Source organism: Etheostoma spectabile, chromosome 13, assembly GCF_008692095.1.
Source record: "Etheostoma spectabile isolate EspeVRDwgs_2016 chromosome 13, UIUC_Espe_1.0, whole genome shotgun sequence".
Lineage (NCBI taxonomy): Eukaryota > Metazoa > Chordata > Actinopteri > Perciformes > Percidae > Etheostoma > Etheostoma spectabile.
In genome coordinates this window covers 20,745,983-20,765,621 of record NC_045745.1, presented here as the reverse complement: position 1 = coordinate 20,765,621, position 19,639 = coordinate 20,745,983, and the positions used below count along the sequence as shown (strand labels likewise).

At 40.5% G+C, this 19,639-nt stretch overlaps 1 protein-coding gene across 1 annotated transcript in view; it reads left to right on the top strand.

Moving 5' to 3' along the window:
- The window catches only part of crebrf (creb3 regulatory factor), a 20,421-nt gene extending 921 nt beyond the window's left edge, over positions 1-19,500 (top strand). The window contains 9 exon segments of the mRNA XM_032534329.1: positions 526-571; positions 574-647; positions 10,304-10,479; positions 12,377-13,551; positions 13,672-13,869; positions 14,756-14,945; positions 15,203-15,276; positions 16,585-16,704; positions 17,229-19,500. Of these exon segments, the coding sequence (XP_032390220.1) occupies positions 526-571; positions 574-647; positions 10,304-10,479; positions 12,377-13,551; positions 13,672-13,869; positions 14,756-14,945; positions 15,203-15,276; positions 16,585-16,704; positions 17,229-17,347 (2,172 nt within the window). The 3' untranslated portion in view covers positions 17,348-19,500.
- Positions 19,501-19,639: the final 139 nt, after the last annotated feature.

Sequence of the window (19,639 nt, the reverse complement as noted above, 5' to 3'; positions counted from 1 at the left end):
AGCTGATGTCACTGCTGGACATCTTCGGATTTTGAAGGGAAATAAGCTCAATGTGTTTTTTATCTGCTGCATTAAGTTTCCTTGGCCGACCACTGCTTCTACGATCCTCAACGTTGCCCGACTTTTTGCAAGTGTACCTATAAGAATTGATGCTGGTTTGAAGGCAAAGGATAGTAACACCAAATATTGATGTGACATAGTTTTTTATTTTTTGTTCGCTCACTTTGCGTTTTTGTAAATTGATAAAACAATCATTTCAATCAAGCATCCTTAGTTTACAGCATTTTTTCACACCTGCCTAAGACTTTGGTACTCTGTGGTGGTGTGTGTGTGTGTGTGTGTGTGTGTGTGTATATGTGTATATATATATGTGTGTGTGTGTGTTTATATATATATATATATATATATATATATATATATATATATATATATATATATATATATATATATAATATAAACATAGGAGAAATAATTTATTATGTTTGTTACTTCAGTGTTTTTTTTTATATTTCGGTTGTGTTGCAGCCAGCGTCGTGGGATGGAGCCTCCCTGTCTGACGCCTTTCAGAATTACTCTTTGCTGACCAGGCCCTCACCAGCACTGAGCTGCTCGCCACTAGCTCTGACCCAGATTTCATGTACGAACTGGTGAGTGGGCACGCGCGGCACACTTTCTCTCTCAACTCATCACTCACTCCTCCTCGTCACGTCCCGTCACATCACATCACTCACTCACTCACTCACTCACTCACTCACTCACACACACAGACCGGCTAAAACCTCTTTGGGGGACGCCAAACATTCCTCTATCAGGAAAAACCCTGAACTTATGTAGATACCTTTTCAATACTTTTATAAAACTGGATTCTCTGTAGTTTGGAGTTTAGTTTCACTGTTCATCCTGTTAGCTATCAGCACTTTTTTACGGTTTACTGATTGCTATCAGTCCTGCAAATCCCACTTTACATTAAAATTTCTGTCAAACCAGTGATAGCCTCATATTGTGAAGCACCTATTGCAAATGCAATTGGTATATCACAGAGTTAGCAGAGCTTCGTTTGCTTTGCGATTCTTTAATAAAAACAAAAAAAGATATACACAACAAGATAAGGACATATTATGTGCTAATCGCTCTGCAGTCCAGTTTTAAATATTGCAGGGTAATAGTACTAGCTGAAAACTGCCACACTGAGATGTAAAATGAAGAGCTACATACTTTAAATGTGGTTTGCAGGATTCAGCACACCTCCATCAAGGCAAACAGCTTTTTTTAAATTGACATGCATTGCAGTTGAAAAACATTTGTCAGCGCGGCTTGAGTTGTCACTGTTGCTCACGGTTCGGCACAAGTATCATCTACCGTATCAAAAAGAAATATAAGGTTATATGTTGTCTCGCTTGTGCCAGACCTTCCTACACAACGCTGCGGTGGAGGGTCTGGCTAGTCCACACCGCATTCTGGGATGGGAGACAAACATGCTCTGGTTTATTGGCATTTCTTTAAACCAATCACAATCGCCTCTAGTGGCGCTAAGTGCCTGACAGCCGCAGTGCTGCTGCAAAATAGCCTTGGGAAGGAACTTGTTTTGGTAGAACATGCATACATTCAAAAGATGTTTTAGCTGTGCAACATAAAACGGAAACAAAACAGATAGTCTATCTAGCTGTCTCAATTTACCCTGCAGAGATCTGAGGATCAGTTAACCATAGTATAAATTGACCGCAATTTAAAATTCCAACACAAAGAAAGGTAAGGTAACTGTTATCTGTCCAAAAAGAGTGATTTAGCGTGAGGTCTTATTGTAGCGTTTTACTTATTTGTACATCATTTGAACAGAGATTTGAGAAATATGGCCTACTTATATTATTTCTGGTTGTTGTATTTGCTTTGTATTAAGCACCTATTAAAATGCTACATTTAAAGCTTTAGTGTACAACTTATTTATATTAATGAACGTCTGTTACATTCAAGCTATTGCCAAATGAGTTGCTACAAAGTTAATTAATCAGCTCAACAAAAATCTCTCAGCATGGCTATGTTCAGAAAATGGTGTTGTCCGGCAACTTTTGCTCGCAGAAAATCTAGTTAAGATAATTAACTCTTCTGAACAATAATGTTTTTTTTAATCCTCTGTGTCCTCCTCATGGAGGAGCGGTGGGGGTGATGCGCGATCATGGAAGGCTTGTATCATGTGGGAGAGCTGACAGTTTTAGCTTAAGCTTTAAGTCATGTCTAACTGAAATATGATTTAACATCTAAAATATTTTATTGCACTACATATCTGTAAGGCATGTAACAACTTGTTGAAATATGCATATATAGATTGTACTAATTATTTGCATTTATCTCTGTTCCAAAACCACAAACCCTTGTTTTCTATTTCAATAATTAATCAAAAGGAACGTCTTGTCAAGAGTGCATTCTAACTGATGTGGCCACAACCTTTTATGGACCAGTCAAATTATATAGAACCTTCCCATTCACCAAAACAGTGACAGTCTCACTGTGTTGTGAATATGGATCTGCATACAGGGAAACGCGTATTAATTATGTGTGTCTTAATAGCATGTACAGAGACATAAACAGCCCACAGCATCTATTACCAGTTTTACTGTTTATTAAATGTCTTATTAAACTAATCATATCGTAGAAAAGGCCTTAACATTTGCTCTCTGTCTTAAAATTTTAATGCATCGGGCCATCTCGCCCATCACGTGAGCATGTATGCAGAAGTTGCATTATAAAGCAGAATTTAACCAAACGACAGCTGCTAACTTCAACAACAAGGTCAGCATTGCCTGGAATACCTTTTCCAGGTTACAGTAAAAATAACCACTCCATCCGTCCAGGATGTTGTAGCTTGTGTTTCTTTAGAAAATAGCCATGTGTAGGGGAGTCACAAATCAGAGAACAAGACGTTACCACTAATAAGACCCTATCAGGTGGCGGACGTTTTCAAAGGTCTTCATTTATGCCCCTCAGACCGCAAAGCAACCCTGGAAGTTTCAAAGCAAAACAGGGGCAGCAGTGTTTTCAAATTTCTCCATTTTAGTGGCTCTGAAACACATGAGTATTGTGGATGCAAGTCATAAACGTAGCAAAAGATAATCAATTTTACACCAAAATGGAGTAGTGTAGATTGGCATCAGCCCTCAGGCTACATCTACAGACAGTTAATTACTCATTTTCTGATTTCTTGAAGTGTGTGTGTATAGCCCATAACATAAGTAAAAACGATTCTTTAGCTTGGCTATTGCCTTTTCATCTGTTGAAACGCTAAGACTATATATATTGGTTATTATGCTACTGTGTGTAGAAGGTTTTAGACTTTGATCACTTTGATAATATTGCAGTACTCTGTTTTTTACTACATTGCTGATAGATTTGTGGATAGTTTATTATAATTTGTGCAGCCATATGTTCATTATTGGGTTGTGTTATTGCTAGTCAGAATGTTCAAGTGCTGTAAAGACGGACGGACTAGTGCTGTTTGAACCACATGATTAGCTATTTAAGGTGCAGATCACTGTTTTGTAGTTGTAATTGATGTAGCTAATTCTCAGTTTCTGTTAATGTGCATTATTTTACATGTCATCTATGCTAATTCTACACCAGCCTTGATTACATGGAATTTTTTGTAATTCCTTAATATATAGTTGTATGCTGGTGCCTACAACGTACAGTTTCAATAAATAATGTTAGTGGTAACATGAAGAGTTAGATGCCTATTAATGTAGGTACATTGTTTATTATTTGCTTATTTTTCAGAACCACATACAACTTCATGTTCAACTTGTTATTCATCTAGTGTCTCAATAAAGTCAGACATCTCTGGTTCTGTTCACCGGACTTCCTGCAGTAGACCAGTTTCCAATTAATCACTTTTTCGAATTTTTAACATATAGTGGAATGTTTGTAACAAAAGCATCTCAGCACAGGTCTTAAAATAAATTATTTGATTTCCAAAAATACACTTTTGCCAATCTTACAGTAAGAGGTAAAATAAAATTAAAGCACTCCGCTTGAAAACCAAACAATTCTCTTGTAAGTCTTAAGAACAAAAATACAGTGACACAGTACACATGCATACAGAGAATGATATTGTGTATTTAGCACAGGAATGTTGTCTCCACAGTATACATTTTCCACAATCATGAAAAAAATAAAAACGGATGCAAACAGTTACATGCATATGGGGAAACCAGTATCACTTCAGATGGATATCTTGACATCATGGGCAGAGACATAAACAGCCTTACACACAATAACATAATAAATCAGTCAGTGCAAAATAGCATCAGAAGCACCGCAAAATAAGTTAGGTTTATTATTCAGCTAAATCTAGCAGCATTAGTTTCTTAACATCATTACATAAATACAGCATAATAAAACATTTTGGTGGGGCCCTAACACATTTTGGTTGATATCTCTACACCATTCAGCCTGTGACTTACCACATCATTTATTATGTGGGTTACCCATTTTTCGTTATTCCTAATACTGTGCCGCAATGAGACAGTAATTCAAGCAGTTGGCACTGTCTCCGTTTATGCATACATTTAACAAGAAATTTTTTACACTAGTTGCATACACCACGATAATATTCTAGGAAATCAAGGAAGTACATCCAAAAACTGAGAAACTTAAAGGAAAAAAAAGAGTGTCCTCAGTGGATTCCATTGAGCACTTCTGCATAATACAAAGATAAGTTGGTACCAAAACCTAAACCATAACAGAGACATACTGCAAGAGATGACGTTTACAACTTTCTTAATAGACACAGCTCAATAACTCCAGAGGAAAATGGAGTATCTGTCTACACTCATATAATGGATACCTCAAGTGTACATTAAAGACTCAGGCTACACTGTAAATACATTTCTCAGGAAAGTAACAAAAGAACCAACGGAAGACCTTGAATCCTCTACAACTTGGTCAGTCAAAGATTAATCTTTTTGGAGATTTAACAGCCCTACCAGTCCAAGTCATAATCACGTCAGGAAGTACTTGTTTTGGTTAAGTGCAAATTACAGGCTCAGCTGATTATGTGAGAATATGCGTGTGTATCGTCTGGTGAGTCTGTGGGGAGCAGTATGGATTGACTTTAGGTATTCTCTACTGTGTTGAATGAACTGGGTAAAGAAACAACAACTTTACCAGTTCCAGTATTCTTTCCAGATTGCAAAATCCACTGTAATGTTTTTTCATCACTGTCAAGTAGGTCATGAGGCAAATCAGCACCATGGTCACTTCCAACACCAACCGAATCAGACAACCAGTCAACATCATCTTCTCTCAGCAGAAAACTGACAGGAAGGAGTATGTTCCTGTGGACAGTTTTTCTTTGGTCAGTGACTGTGTCCTTCATGCGATAGACATAGCTTGCTGATTGACAGACAACACCTCATGAGGAGTTAATTCCCATTTTTGTGCAATTTTTCTTTTTCCTCTTTCACCGCTGTTTGACAACAATACTCTGTCACCAACAGCCAATGGTGAGCCTTTTACCTTGCGGGCAAAGTGCATGGCATGGCAGGCCTGTTTAGCTGAACTGTGCCTCTAAGCACACACTCTGAATGGGTTATGACACAGTCATTCTTCCCACTTCATACTTCCTCATGTAGTGTGACTGATGGGCAGAAGGATAGGAGTCTTTTACTGTTTTTGGTTTTACCTGAAATCATTACAGGTAGTGGGGTCACCATTCTTCTTCCACAACAGTACAAAAGGGGATGACATTCACTGTTAGACTTTCTTATAATGACACTCTCCTTGTCATTCAGGGCTGTCCACAGATTCTTATTATAATAACTTGGTGATATCCGGTAGTTGGCAAAATGGTTTGTCATCAACCAGACTGAACTTTGAACAAAATCTTTGGCCAGGACGCACTCCATCTTGTTCAACAAGAAAAAAGACTCATGTGCTGTGATGTTGATGATAAGAAGTTTATTCTTCCACTCGAGAGACACTTAACATGTACTCAAGTGTCAATCCTTTAATCCTTGGTCCCTCAGAATCAACCAACTCCTCCTCCAACTTGATACACGGCTCAGGAAACTAAAAGGACTAAGCACTAGACTTGACATTACCCTGGACACTTTCTCTGGACCCAACCTCTGGGAAGTCCTCTACTGCAAAGTGGGCTCTATGACTACAGTACTACATACAAACACTACAGCCTTACTGGGGAGTTTACCCCAAACTAGGTATTCACTCTGTGGCTGCAATGTTACACTACTCGTAAGCTTAGCTGGACCCACTTTTTCTGGCACACTTTACCATCTCTCTTATGGCGGTTTTCCACTGCGTGGTATCTACTCGACTCGCCTCGGCTCTACTCGCTTTTTTTGGTTTTCCATTACGAAAAAAAGTCCCTGGGACCTGCTACCAGGTACTTTTTTTAGTACTACCTCAGTCGAGGTTCCAAGCGAGCCGAGGCGATACCAAAAGGTGACGTGAAAACCTGCAGACCGCTGGTTGGTCGGAGAGAATCGTCACTTATGACTGCGTTGTTAGCAAACAAGAGTGCGGAGTGTGTTTCCAGAACCAACGGGACATTTAAAACAAATCAAGCCCGACACCGACAGATTATCCACTCTCTGCACTATTCTCACTTTTCAACTGTTCGGGCTACTAGCGGCTCATGGCGTTTCCAATATTGCACACTGTTACTTTAAAAAAACAAGACAATATATATAACAAAAGTTTTTATTTAGCTTTTCAAGTGCGCGCATCAAACCCTCCCAAACTTCCGGCTTCTTCCTCTGCACCTGTGACAGTGTCCCTGTCGGCTCTGCTGGCCCAGATGCATCCCAGCGTTGTCACAAGCCTCTCCGTAACTCTCATAAAGATATACGAATCCAGTAGATCAGAACCCGAGATCTCACCGGTCGGACATCGCCCACCAGACGGTCCGCGCGGCGATTTTGCAAAGCGTGAATGCTCTGAAACACAACAGATACACAGCAGACATGTGGGTGTAATCGTGGTTTCTAAAGTTCATGTACTTTATATAGCGTATAGAAATACTGACTGCGAGCGCTGTACACATGCAAATGTTAGCTAACGTTACCAGGAAAAGTAAATTCCCTTTGTGTCGGCGAACAACCGTCATGACCGTCGAACTCGTCAGAATTCCCAAACTCCTGTTTTTTTAGCGGTGTTTTGTTTGCTTCCTTTAGCTTCTTTTGAAGCAAAACATTTCTCTGGCCGCGGCGAGTAGCCGACGTGCTGTTGTGAGTCGCGCGGAAAATTACGTCATCACGCGTTGCTATAGTGACCAGCCACGCTGAGGCGCTACTCAATCTGCAATGGAAAACGGAACAGCAATGGGCCGAGACGAGCCGAGCCAAGCCGAGGCGAGCCGAGGCAAGCTGTTACAAGCAGTGGAAAAACGCCATTAGAAAGCAAGGAAAAACACTGAAAAGGTTCATCCATTCCATCACCGCCCGGCATGGTCATCTACTTCCAGTAGCTGATGGTGCTCTTCAGTAAGGCCAACAGAGCTTTGATAGTGCTTCTGTCAAGAGTCAGTTATTCTGTCTGGGCTGTCAGAAGCAAGAACATCCATAAACAGACTCCGTTACTTTGGGAGTAACTTTGTGACCTCCACATCCAATAACAACAATATCATCTGCCAAATACTTTTATCATGCTAGTATTGGCTTTCTACAGGTTAGCTTGAGCTGCTTTCCTAAGTCAGATAGAGCACCATAATTACAAATAGAACCGGTTAAGGCACCGGTAGTCTTTTGGAGTCTGGCATTGTGTCAAACTGATTTAAGCTGCTGTTCGCATGAATTGCGCATCAAAACTTTCTCCAGCATGTCAATACTTCTCTTTAGATAAGCCTGGTCTGCAGATCTTCACTTTTGTGGTCCAAAGTCATGGCAAGAACAAAAAGCTGCATTAACATCAACTTGTAAAACAGTTTCCTTATTGTTCATACCAAGACTAAATCAGATCCATCCCCTCTGCGGGAAGAAGGCTTTTTTGACTTTTCTTTGCAAACCAAATGGGTCTGGGACTGACCCAGTTTTGGAAGAGCGGCCAAAAGGGTTACTGTCAGTGGGTAAGTCAATGTGTGTTTCTGACCTTAGACTCGGTGGGCTGAAATAAGGAATAACATTGTCGGCTATCTGTCCAATAATAAAGGTGATTGAGCCCACTTGGCCTAACAAGTCAGGTACCATGTAGGATGTTGAAGTACTAACTGGTTGCCTATGTGGGTCATGCATATCGGTAAGGTTGGGGTTGATCAGTCAAAAAGTCAACACCATCCTTTCCCAATTCAACGTTACTGCTAGGACTACCAATTAACTGCATTAAAACTGCAATACACCCTTCCTCCTACCAACAGAAGCTTGAGTCAGGTTGGTGACTCAAGTGTACTGTTACCCATTATGACTAGAGGCTAAAACAACAAGAAACACAGCAATGACCAACAAAGGAAACAGCATCCAAAGAAAATGCGAACATTTCAGCAGAGGTAATTTCCTTTCCCACATTACAAAGGATAATGCTGAAAGCTGTCCAATTCTATAGCGATGCATTAACATGCCAGGCAGACATCCACTCACTCACTAGCACAGTCACAGCACCAATGTGACGGTCTTCTAAGTGAAAGTCTCACTGTGTTCTGTATATTGGTCTGTATATGGGGAAACAAGTATAAACTAAGATGGGTATCTCAACAGCATGGACAGAGGTGTAAACAGCCATACACAACATCTCAGTCAAAATGGAATAGCTCCAGAAGCAGTGCAAAATAAGCTAGGTTTAGCAATCAGCTCTGAACCCAAAATGAATGGCTCAAATAAATGGCATTTGCGCCTCAATAACAAAATACACATTTGATCCAGAAAATGTTTAAAAATCAAATTTTCTGTGATAGTATGCTGTTGTTATTTTTCCAATCCCAGTGTTTCCCCTAGAGTTGTACAGGCATGGCTGGCCGCCAGGCCAACAGGAACTCCTACCAGGCCAGAAGAATCTTTTTCTAAATGACAAAAATAATGCCAAATATCCATTTTGTTTCCCCTATATTCATTCTGCAGCGGTGCACCGCCATGAACTGCAGCGCCGCACTGCCATGAGTCCGTGAAAAGGCAACTGTCTGTGGTTAGTTCAAGTCGGCAACAGCAGGCTCGGTAGTAAATGACATTCTAATGCGCGGACAGATTTGGTGTTTTTCTGTTTTTAGCTGAGCTGGAACAGAGAATATTTGGTTCAAACAGATCAGTGATGCCGTTTTGCCATTGTTGTTCTCTGTGATGTTTGCTTAAAGTGATGTAATGTAGTGTTTTATACATAGACTATAAAAAATAATGGCTGTAACTTACGGTTCTGAAAAGTGCGGAAGTGCCTTCACTTGTATTCCATCTAATTTCCAGCAGAGGGTGACTCCTCTGGTTGCAAAAAGAAGCCGGCTTGCATAGAAGTTTGAGAAAAGGACTCTACTTCTCACTGATTTATTACCTCAGTAAACATTTGAATGAGTTCATGGTCTCAATCTCTAGTTTCCGTTCTTCTTCAATACAGTATGATGTTCATTTTGTAAATAATGGTCCCATACGTTTTAAAATGACGACAAAGCAGGGAATGCTTTAGGGCTACACATCTTATTGTCAATCATGATAGGGGCTTAGCAATGCGTATCCATGGCACTGTGTACATTAAAATAGCTGTGAACTTGTTTTTGTGTGTTGTCAGTGTTTTTGCTGTTAAACTTTGACCCTCTCACTGTGCGTTTCCACTTCAACAAAGTTAATTGTAACATTTTGGTTGCCTAAAAATGTCTCGTTTAGTGTTCAATAGCAGCTTGCCAACCAAGGCTAGCTTGCTAGCGCTTGTGTTAGCTGGTAAGTTATTTACCTTCCAGTAAAACTCTGCTGGATGACTTCAGAAGGGTTAAAAATGTAAATAAAAGTTCATCTTTGATAGGGGAAAAACTTGAATAGCATAGTCTCTGCTATCACTTGCAGGTTTCTTTACTGTCTGCTATGATTAATTAGATTTCTGACATGTTGTCAGTTATTGCAAAAATAATGATTAAAAACCTTGAACTGCTTGTACGTTTTATTAGAATATACCATAATATTATTTACTGATTTAAGTCAACCAAATCGTTTCAGGTTGCAGTAATCAATTTTCTTTTTGATTTTAAATGTCTATGCAAGTTTACAAAGTCAAGAGAATATGAACTGTATGAACAAAAAGTAAACAAAATAGAATAAATAATAGACCATCTTCTAATCCACCACTTGCTTGACTCACCTTCATGTTTTCATCCTCTCTGCAGGACAGAGACATAACCCACCGACAGAGCCCCTGTAGGGAGACTAACTTGGGGGTCGGGGACGGAGGCAAAGAGGTGGAGGGCTGTGTGGATCAGCTTATGGATCTGGGCGAGTGTGAGACGGTCTACAGCAGTTCAGCGTTCGAAAAGTGGGACTCCTACTGGGAAGATGTCACCAGGTACTGAATTATTTATGTGTGTGCTGTAGATTATTTGAGATTGAGTTAAAACAGCAGCAAGTAAATAAGACAAACTCAAATGCCTTAACTGTCCTCCAACTTTCTGAAGTTGAAGGTGGCTTGCGTTGCCGATAATTGTGCATATCATTACCTATATATTATGCAAAAATAGTGTGATTTAAAATTCTAACGCTACAAGAGGTTGCATATAGTGTCCACTTGACTTTTTTGATAGCAGATTACCGGCTCTGACAAAGAATCGCCAGGAAAAAGAAATCTTTAGTAAATAGATAGTAGAAGAGACATTTAGGGGATTTTGCTGGCAAAATTCAATGTATTTCTTATTGTCAACAATTCCTTGAGAAGACCCAAACCAAAAATGAATTAATTCTACCAACAAGAGCCTTGTGTATCCAAAGCCTGAACGTATTCCTCTTGTGCCATAGAGCTTCATTATTGGTATTCAATTTAGTGAGCAGCACTGCTGCACAGGGTGACATTTCCTTCATTAGGATAGAAATATTACTGTAGATTACCTTAAGACAATACCATATTCATTGTCTTGCTGCTGTAAATACTGATTCGAGCACCAAATGAGTCGTAATTTGCAACTGAAAATACACAAAAACGCTATTTTCCTTTTCTCAAGTTACATTTGATAAAAACATTAGGGTTCTGGCATAGACAAAGTTGTACTCCGTAGTTCCCTGTATCATGTGGGCTTAGGATGGATGAGCTTTACTGTAGGAAAGCAGATAAGAAGTCAGTTTGTAAATTTTATGCAATAGGACAGGTGCCTAAATGATTTTATAGCATTAGAGTTCAACATCACTGGCTGGTAATTGTCAAGGCAGTTCATCTTGGTCTGACACAGACAAAAGTTGATTTGAAGCAGGTAGCAGTTTTGCTTGAATGCAGAAAGTGCCTTAAGAGGCCAATAAACAACAAAGTAGCCGCAGTGTCCAGAGATTGCAGATGATGCTTCATCTGTCCTGCAGCTATCCTGTTGCTTTGCTGCCAAAATAGTTTCTCCTCTGATGTAGAGTGACTACTGAAGACAAACAACAGTTTCTAAAGTCCAAGGTGATTCAAACTAAGATGGAATAGTGCTGGCTGTTGCAGGGTTGGGGGAATCTGCTGCTAACAGGGTTGATTAAGGTCATGTTTTGGTGGAACAGAGGAAACTGCTGTATCTTTTTGGCAAATGGGTAAGTCATTGTTTTACAACCTTGACTGTCCAGATTAGGCCCAAGCTGCCAATTGGTCTAATAATGTCTAATGGAGCATGTTTCTGGGTCAGTAGAAGTGTGTGTGTGTGTGTGTGTGTGTGTGTGTGTGTGTTTCTGTGTCTGTGTCTGTGTCTGTGTCTGTGTCTGTGTGTGTCTGTGTGCGCAAACTGCTACCAGATGTAATGCTGTTTGGTTTTTTTCTATATTTCTATCTATAACTGAACCCAAAGCAAAAATTTGGTGAAAAAACAAATGTAAACTGATGGAAATCACATCAAGGTGGTATGAATTAAGGCATAGATGCATGATTCAGATGTTTCAACATGAAATATTTTGCACTTATCCCAAAACCGGTGCCATTGCTCTTTTAAATAACGCAGAAGACATGTTTACATCTAGGGTGGCAACAAATAATTATTTCCATCATTGATTCTCAAGCAATCAATGAAATATTCTAAAAAAGCTTTCCAAAGTCCAAGGTGACATCTTCAAGTATCTTGTATTGTCCAGATATATTCACTTAACAATGACATAAACCTTTTTTGCAATATTCAGGCATTTTTATCCATATTTAGACCAAAAACAGGAAACGGTACATTTTAATGGTTATATATAAGACAATGAAAGCTTTAACTGCTAACGGAACTGCCTTTCTCTGTGCTCGGCAGGTACACACGGCTGGCTAGCTGTGACATCTGGGGCACCAAAGAGGTGGATTTCCTTGGGTTAGATGACTTCTCTAGTCCCTACCAGGACGAGGAAGTGATTGGTCAAACCCCAACCCTGGCTCAGCTTAACAGCGAGGATTCGCTGCCTGTGTGTGAGGCGCTCTACCCCCCTACTGACCTGACGCTGCCTGCCCCTCAGCTTCAGCCGTCCAAGCTTTCCTGTCACAATAAGAGACCCTTGGTCCCTGGTCAAGGATTGGGCCCCGGAACTGCACGGCCCTCACCAAGCTCCACATCCTCTTCCTGTCCTTCCCACAGCCTTCTCCCAGACTTTCCTGAAACCTCCCAAAAAGCTACCAGACCTGTCCCCTCCAGCACCGAGACTATGGCCAAGACCCAGAACCTCCTCCGTCTCACACAGGACCACGGCCAAGCTCAAACCAAGCATCAGGGGCGAGGAACCAAGATGACAGCCCCATCTTCTCACAGCACTGACTTTGTGCGGAAGGCCAAAGTCCGTGTGCATAAAATTCAGCCCGAGATGCCCTCCCAGATGGATTTTGAGAGGTCAAATCCACCTCTACCTCTCTCTCAGCCCCAAGATGAGAAGGCCTGCACTTCAGCAAGCGCAACCTTGGTGGTAATTCCTGTTGCTGCAGCCAGTGGCTCTGCCAGCTTGACGAGCTTTGAGAAGAGGGCAGAGGAAATCGGGAGGAGGGAGATACCTGTAGGCTTGCCTGCCACTGTACCACAATTGGTTGAGGCGAGCCAGGCCACGGAGGGCAGCACCTCTGGGAAAGTCAGCAGCAGTGAAAATGTGGCAGGGGCTAGCGGCGGTGACGGCGTTCTGGTTGTGGAGGGCACAGAGAAGAGCAAGGAGGAGGAGCACAACTATTCTCTGTTCCTGACCCGCAGCAGACTGGCCGGTAGAGTCCACTCGCAGCTGGAAGAGGAGGAGGAGGAGGAGGAGGAGGAAGAAGAAGAAGAAGAGGAGGATGATGAGGAAGAGGCTGCGGAAGAGGAGGAAGGCGATGGGCTTGAGCTAGATGACGAGGACCATGATGAGGGTTTTGGCAGCGAGCATGAGCTGTCTGAGAATGAGGAGGATGAGGAGGAGGATGAAGACTATGAAGCTGACAAGGATGACGACATGAGTGACGCCTTCTCCGAGCCAGGTAGCAACTATTCATTTTCCAGTCACTGACTGAAAAATGAAGGATGTTAATTTTCATTATTACCTTTCTGTCTTTACTTTATTATCTGTCTTTCTGTTGCTCTGATCTTGTTTCCTCCAGGTTGTGACATGGAGCTGATGGAGGACATTAAAGGCCTGACAGCAGGAGTCTCCAGCCGGAAGAGAGGCAAGCGTCGCTACTTCTGGGAGTACAGCGAGCAGCTCACCCCCTCGAAACAGGAACGGATGCTTAAGCCGTCTGAGTGGGACAGACACACGCTGCCTAGCAACCTGTTCCAGAAGAACGGTCCTCTCCATGGTATACACGCACACACGCACGCACGCACGCACGCACGTGCGTATATATATATTTATTTATTTCATATTTTATGTTTTTTATAACACAAGCTGGCAGTAGAAAATGAGCCTTGCTTTAAAATCCTTCAAGGGATTATTGTATTTTTTACATTTCAGTTCACCACCTTTTAGTGGGGCTGTAACGGTTTGGATTTTCCACAGCAGCTGTGCTCATCATGTTGCAGTGATACTACAGTTTAGGTGATCACATTGGTAATATTAAATAAATAAAAGGAGCAGTTCTAATTTCTCACATAAACAGCACAGGTTTGCAAAGCATTTTGCTTGCATTCATGTCTGTATTTATTTCATCCTTTTGCTTGAATTTCTTTGCAATTGTAAAGGATGACTTGTATTACAAATAAAAAAATCATTTCAAGTTTGCTTCAATTCAGTAATTACTAAGGGGTCCAACATGCAGTGATAATTTTCGTTCTTACTGAACCTGGTATAGATCCACCACAGGTGGAAAATGGCAGTTTAAAATATGTTTATTTCTTGCTACTCCTGGTTTTATACCACAACAGCAGTTGTTTTAATTAATGCTCTGCAAGATGTTCAGTGAACAGTATAACAGTAAAGAAGTAACATTCAAATGAATGCTCCCACTTCGCCTTCTCATTCAAAATGAAGAGTGGGAAAAAAGAGTTTTGGCTGATAGAGGTGCAAGCGAAAATTTCATTTATTATTTAGATTATTTAACATATAATATGAAAAATATATTAACTTGATAAACGATAAGAAACCAATTGAAAAAGTGGAAATGGAAACTGCAGTAGGTGCCATCTTACAGACATTGATTTTGATGTGTCATCTCTAATGCCTTCTTTTCATTGGTTGTCATAAAGGAAAGTATATGTTGAAGAAGTCTCGCCGCACAGATGTGGAAGACCTGACTCCCAATCCCCGCAAACTGCTGCAGATTGGCACAGAGCTCCGCAAGCTGAACAAGGTGATCAGCGACTTGACCCCTGTCAGTGAGCTGCCACTAACGGCAAGACCACGGTCACGCAAGGAGAAGAACAAGCTGGCTTCCAGGTAAAACACGCAACGCAAGCATGTACAGTACGTACACATTAGAGTGGCACAGACCTTTATGTACAATCCCGCTGACCTCCGCAGTTTACGACTTTAAAAAGGTTTTATTGGTTAGAACATGATTGCAGGAGTATAGCGGTAGTCAAGATGCTGATTTGGGAGCAGTATGTCATGTTTACCAGTGCTGACTGTTACCTAAAAATAACTTTTTTTTGGTTATGCCTTAATAAATTTCACTCATCTGTTGTGTATTTTAGAGCTTGCCGTTTAAAAAAGAAGGCCCAGTATGAAGCAAACAAAGTGAAGCTCTGGGGACTCAGCACAGAATACGGTATGTTGCTTACAACACTGTTTTCACACCAAGTTCATAAACTTCTGCATCCATTTTATTCATGCCTTGATATACAAATGTAATTATAAACAGAATACAATAATGTGAGAATCATTTTCAACCTATTTTCAATTGAATACACTACAAAGACAAAATACTCAGATCTTTTGGAAATATTTACTCACTTTGAATTTGATGCCTGCAACATGTTCCAAAAAAGCTGGGACAGGGGCATGGTTTACCACTGTTACATCACCTTTCCCCATAACAACACCCAATAAGATTTTGGGAACTGAGGACAGTAATTGTTGAAGCTTTGTAGATGGAATTCTTTACCTGTTCTTGCTTGATGTACAACTTCAGTTGCTCAACAGTCCGGATCTCTGTTGTCAAATTTTGCGCTTCATAATGTGCCACACATATTCAATTGGAGACATGTCTGGACTGCAGGCAGGCCAGTCTAGTACCCGCACTCTTTTACTACAATGCCACGCTGTTGTAACACGCGCAGAATGTGGCTTAGCATTGTCTTGCTAAAATTAGCAGGGATGTCCCTGAAAAGGACTTTGCTTGGATGGCAGCATATGTTGCTCTAAAACCTGTATGTACCTTTCAGTATTAATGGTGCGTGTGTGCCTACTTCAACAAATCAGTGTTAACACAGTCACAATTTTCAGGTATGGCAGAATAACACTGACATCATATAATTTATAATTGACGATTCTATTCTATTATTCTAGTAATGCATGTAACCTTGGCCATTTGTAAGATAGGCGTACTTAACATCAGCTTTAAAATAGGTGTATTATTTGCTCGTTTTAACAGAGGTATTAACGTATAAGTTATTAGTGGTAAAAGTTAGTATGGCACACTTACACAAGAGTTGCATATCTATATCTGCACGTCCTCTTTAACTCCAGGAAAGCGAAAGAAGTTAGGTTGGTTTATCCAGCAATCATGTAACGTTGTTAGCAGCAAATATTCAGAGCTGGTGAACCACAATGAATAAGTCGCTACGGATGTAGCAACCCAGCTCCCACTGCTGTACAGAGACTGTGTGTGTCGTCTTTTGTGCATGTGGGCCAGAAACACTTAGATTCACAGTTCATTAATATTGAATGTGTTGCGTGTCCAAACTACACCAAAACTGAGATACGGCATCAAGAAATACATCTGCCAAGTTTGAAGTAGATTCTCTGTTCTTGAGATATTTGAAAGACACACACACACACACACACACACACACAGAGTGTCCTCTACTTATAGTTAGATGTCAGTTGGTGTGCTCCACCATGTGTCCTCCTGTAGATCGGCTGCTGTTTGTGATCAATGCCATCAAGGAGGAGATAGTTGCCCGAGTGGAGGACTCTGCTCCGCGTCCGACCAACATGGCTGACACTCTGGAGCATCTCATCCAGGAGACACTCGGTGAGAATTTTAAGAGGGGGATGACTGAGTCATTTACAGCTGACAGACTTAAACGGCTAGCATCATTATGAAATTCAAACTCTGGAAGGTTGACAGCTGCTATTTAAAGATTCAAAGATTAAATAACAAATAGTACAATACATCTATACCATAATGAAAGCTATCATCTTTGACTGTGTGGGAAACTTATGGGACAGTTAATTACAAGATTCTGTTAAATACATTTGATAATGAAATATGGGTTAAAATATCAAACTAAGGCCTATTCCATACATACACTAAAATCTACATGATTGAAAAGGCAAATGACAAGAAATAAAATAGCTAGTATTTAGACAGCAAATGAATCAATTCATGTTGACCCTTTTTATTATATTATAAACACAATCAGTAAATAATACAGAGGAAGCATTTTACAAAAGAAAGTATTTGTTTGAGACAAGTAGGTTGCATAAACAAGTTTTTTTATTTTTTATTTCTAACATTTCTGAATGTATCTGTGTCCTGTGTCTCTTTGCGCACAGTGGCATCACCGGTTGCTGGGCAGACTTCAGACTTCGTCAACAAGATCTTGGAGAACACAGGACAAGGCGATCCCACCGGTGGACTGGTCGGTCTGCGAGTCCCCACCTCCAAAATCTAAACAAACCATGGCCCACTGAGAGGAGGAGTGGACTAAATATTACCACCGTGCTGTTCCATTGTAACTATGCTCCCCTCTGCATGCCCCTCCAACACAGAGTACATACACATTGTTAGTCACACAAACACACATACCACTCCATGTGTGTATGTATGTGTGCTTGATTTAGCCATGCACTTGTATGGCATACACCCTAGCTTACTGTCTCTGCACACTGCGCAGAGTCAATGTGTCACTGTCTCCCAACCCATCTTGAGCGTCTGCTGGGAAAAGCGCCTTTTAAAAGCAAGGGATAATTAGTTGTATGGCTAATAGCATATCCTGAATCCACTGGTGATAATACGATGTGTTTAACATTGTGTAGTGTAGGGGTGGTTCTGTCACATATCTGCTTCCAGGGCTGAGGCAGAGACAGTCACACAAGTGTAACCACCGAAATACTTTCACAAAATTGATAGAGTAAATATTGTTTCAGGTCGGACACCTTTTAAAGGTTTGAAAAAGTTCCAGTTATCATTTCCTGGAAGAGGCTCACCTCACATGGCAACACAAATTAACTCCAGGATGTCAAATTGACCCACTTAATAAAGTACTTAGTTGCCAAGACAGCTGCAGAGAAAAAAAAGCAGCATGCTATGAGGCGTTTCAGGGTGGCAGAATTTATTTCGTATTGAAGGCCTAAATATGTTCATGCCATCCCCTGTTTGCCAATCAGGTCTGCTGTTGTTAAAATGTAGGAGTTAACTTAGTAAAATAAATCTCGAAATATAAAAGGCGAAAGCTTAAAATTCTAATTAGACTTTTAACGATTAAGCAACAGTTTGCGGCAGGCAGGAGGAAGCTTAATGGCTAATTTTGACTACATTAACTTAAGGTGGTAGTTGACCATGTTGAGAGGAAGTGCATGTCGTTTGGTGCTTTTTGGCCTTGTGCTGGTTGTAACTGGACTGGGTGAAACGGGCATTTTGCCAGAATGGGAGCAGACTGTGAGGAAGATGATTATGGTGGTGATAAAATGACAAACAGTGATCCATCTCCTCTAGGAAACTGTACATAAGTGTCTCCTAGTGAAAAAGGACACTGTCTCCAGTTTTTGTACAGTACAGATGACCAGGCTAACAGTTTGGTGTGTTCATACTAGTGTTTGATCAGAGTTCTATTCATTGTGCCTTGTGTATGTATGTATGTATGTATGTATGTATGTGTGTGTTTCTGTAAGTCTGAATGAGTGTGTGAGAGGGACTGAACAAGAAGAAGTGATTGGTCAGAACTCCCTAAGGTCCAGCCAAGGAGAGTACTACTTTCACACTGAGGGAGATTGTTAGTGAATGCGAGGAGGGAGAAAACTGTGTGTATATCAGTTGTCTAAAGATATTCTGAATGTACATAAAACAAGTGGAAGCTCTCGTTGCATCATGCCACAGAGTCTGTGTGTATATAGGAGGGCTCTGCAATAGATTACTTTTGGTTTTTGGTACTCTGTCTTTAGGGATTATGGGAGGGTTAAAAGATATTTTTGTTTCGAGTTACAAAAAAAATATTTGCACACTATATTTTGATTGTTTTTTGTACCAAAGACACATGCAACGAAATGGCGACCAGCCAGTTAAAGTAAGGTTTTGCACAGCTTACCTGACGCCGTATTGAATGTAAGAAATGTGGGAGGGTCAGGAAACTTCATAGAACTGTGAAATTAGCTTGGGTCAGAAAAAGAACATTCATTCATTTTTAAAATCTAAAAATTAACCCCATATGTGGGCTTCTCCAGTAGATGTGTTGCTTAGCAAGCACTTCATTCCTGAACTGATTCCTCCATCCACATGCTAATTGTTTTAATAGCGCTATCTAGGACAAAAAAACCAAGAGCGCTAGTTGATAAGCTATATTACATTTTTGTATGTCAAAATGTCACCAACAATAACCAAAATGTTTTGTTCCTGTTGTCACTTGTTTGATTTCTGTGTGTAGACGAGGTCTAGTTCATCAACAAAATATTTACTGAGTTTTGTTTTAAAGTACTGTTTATAGAAACATTAATGCTATATCTATCAATGGTGAAATGCCACTTTTCATGACAATTGATTAATTTTTAAGCATGACACATTTCTTAAGCCTACCCTTGCATCGAAAGTTAGAGGAAAAAAACTGAAAAACCACAAAAAAAGTTATTGTTATATTTTTGTACTTTAGCTGCCTGCTATCTTTCCTGTTGGGTTTGAAGTATTAGTTGAGTGGAGAGAAGAAGATGTGGACGAAAAGAGGAGAAAGGTTTTAAAGAGCAGCCAGTCGATC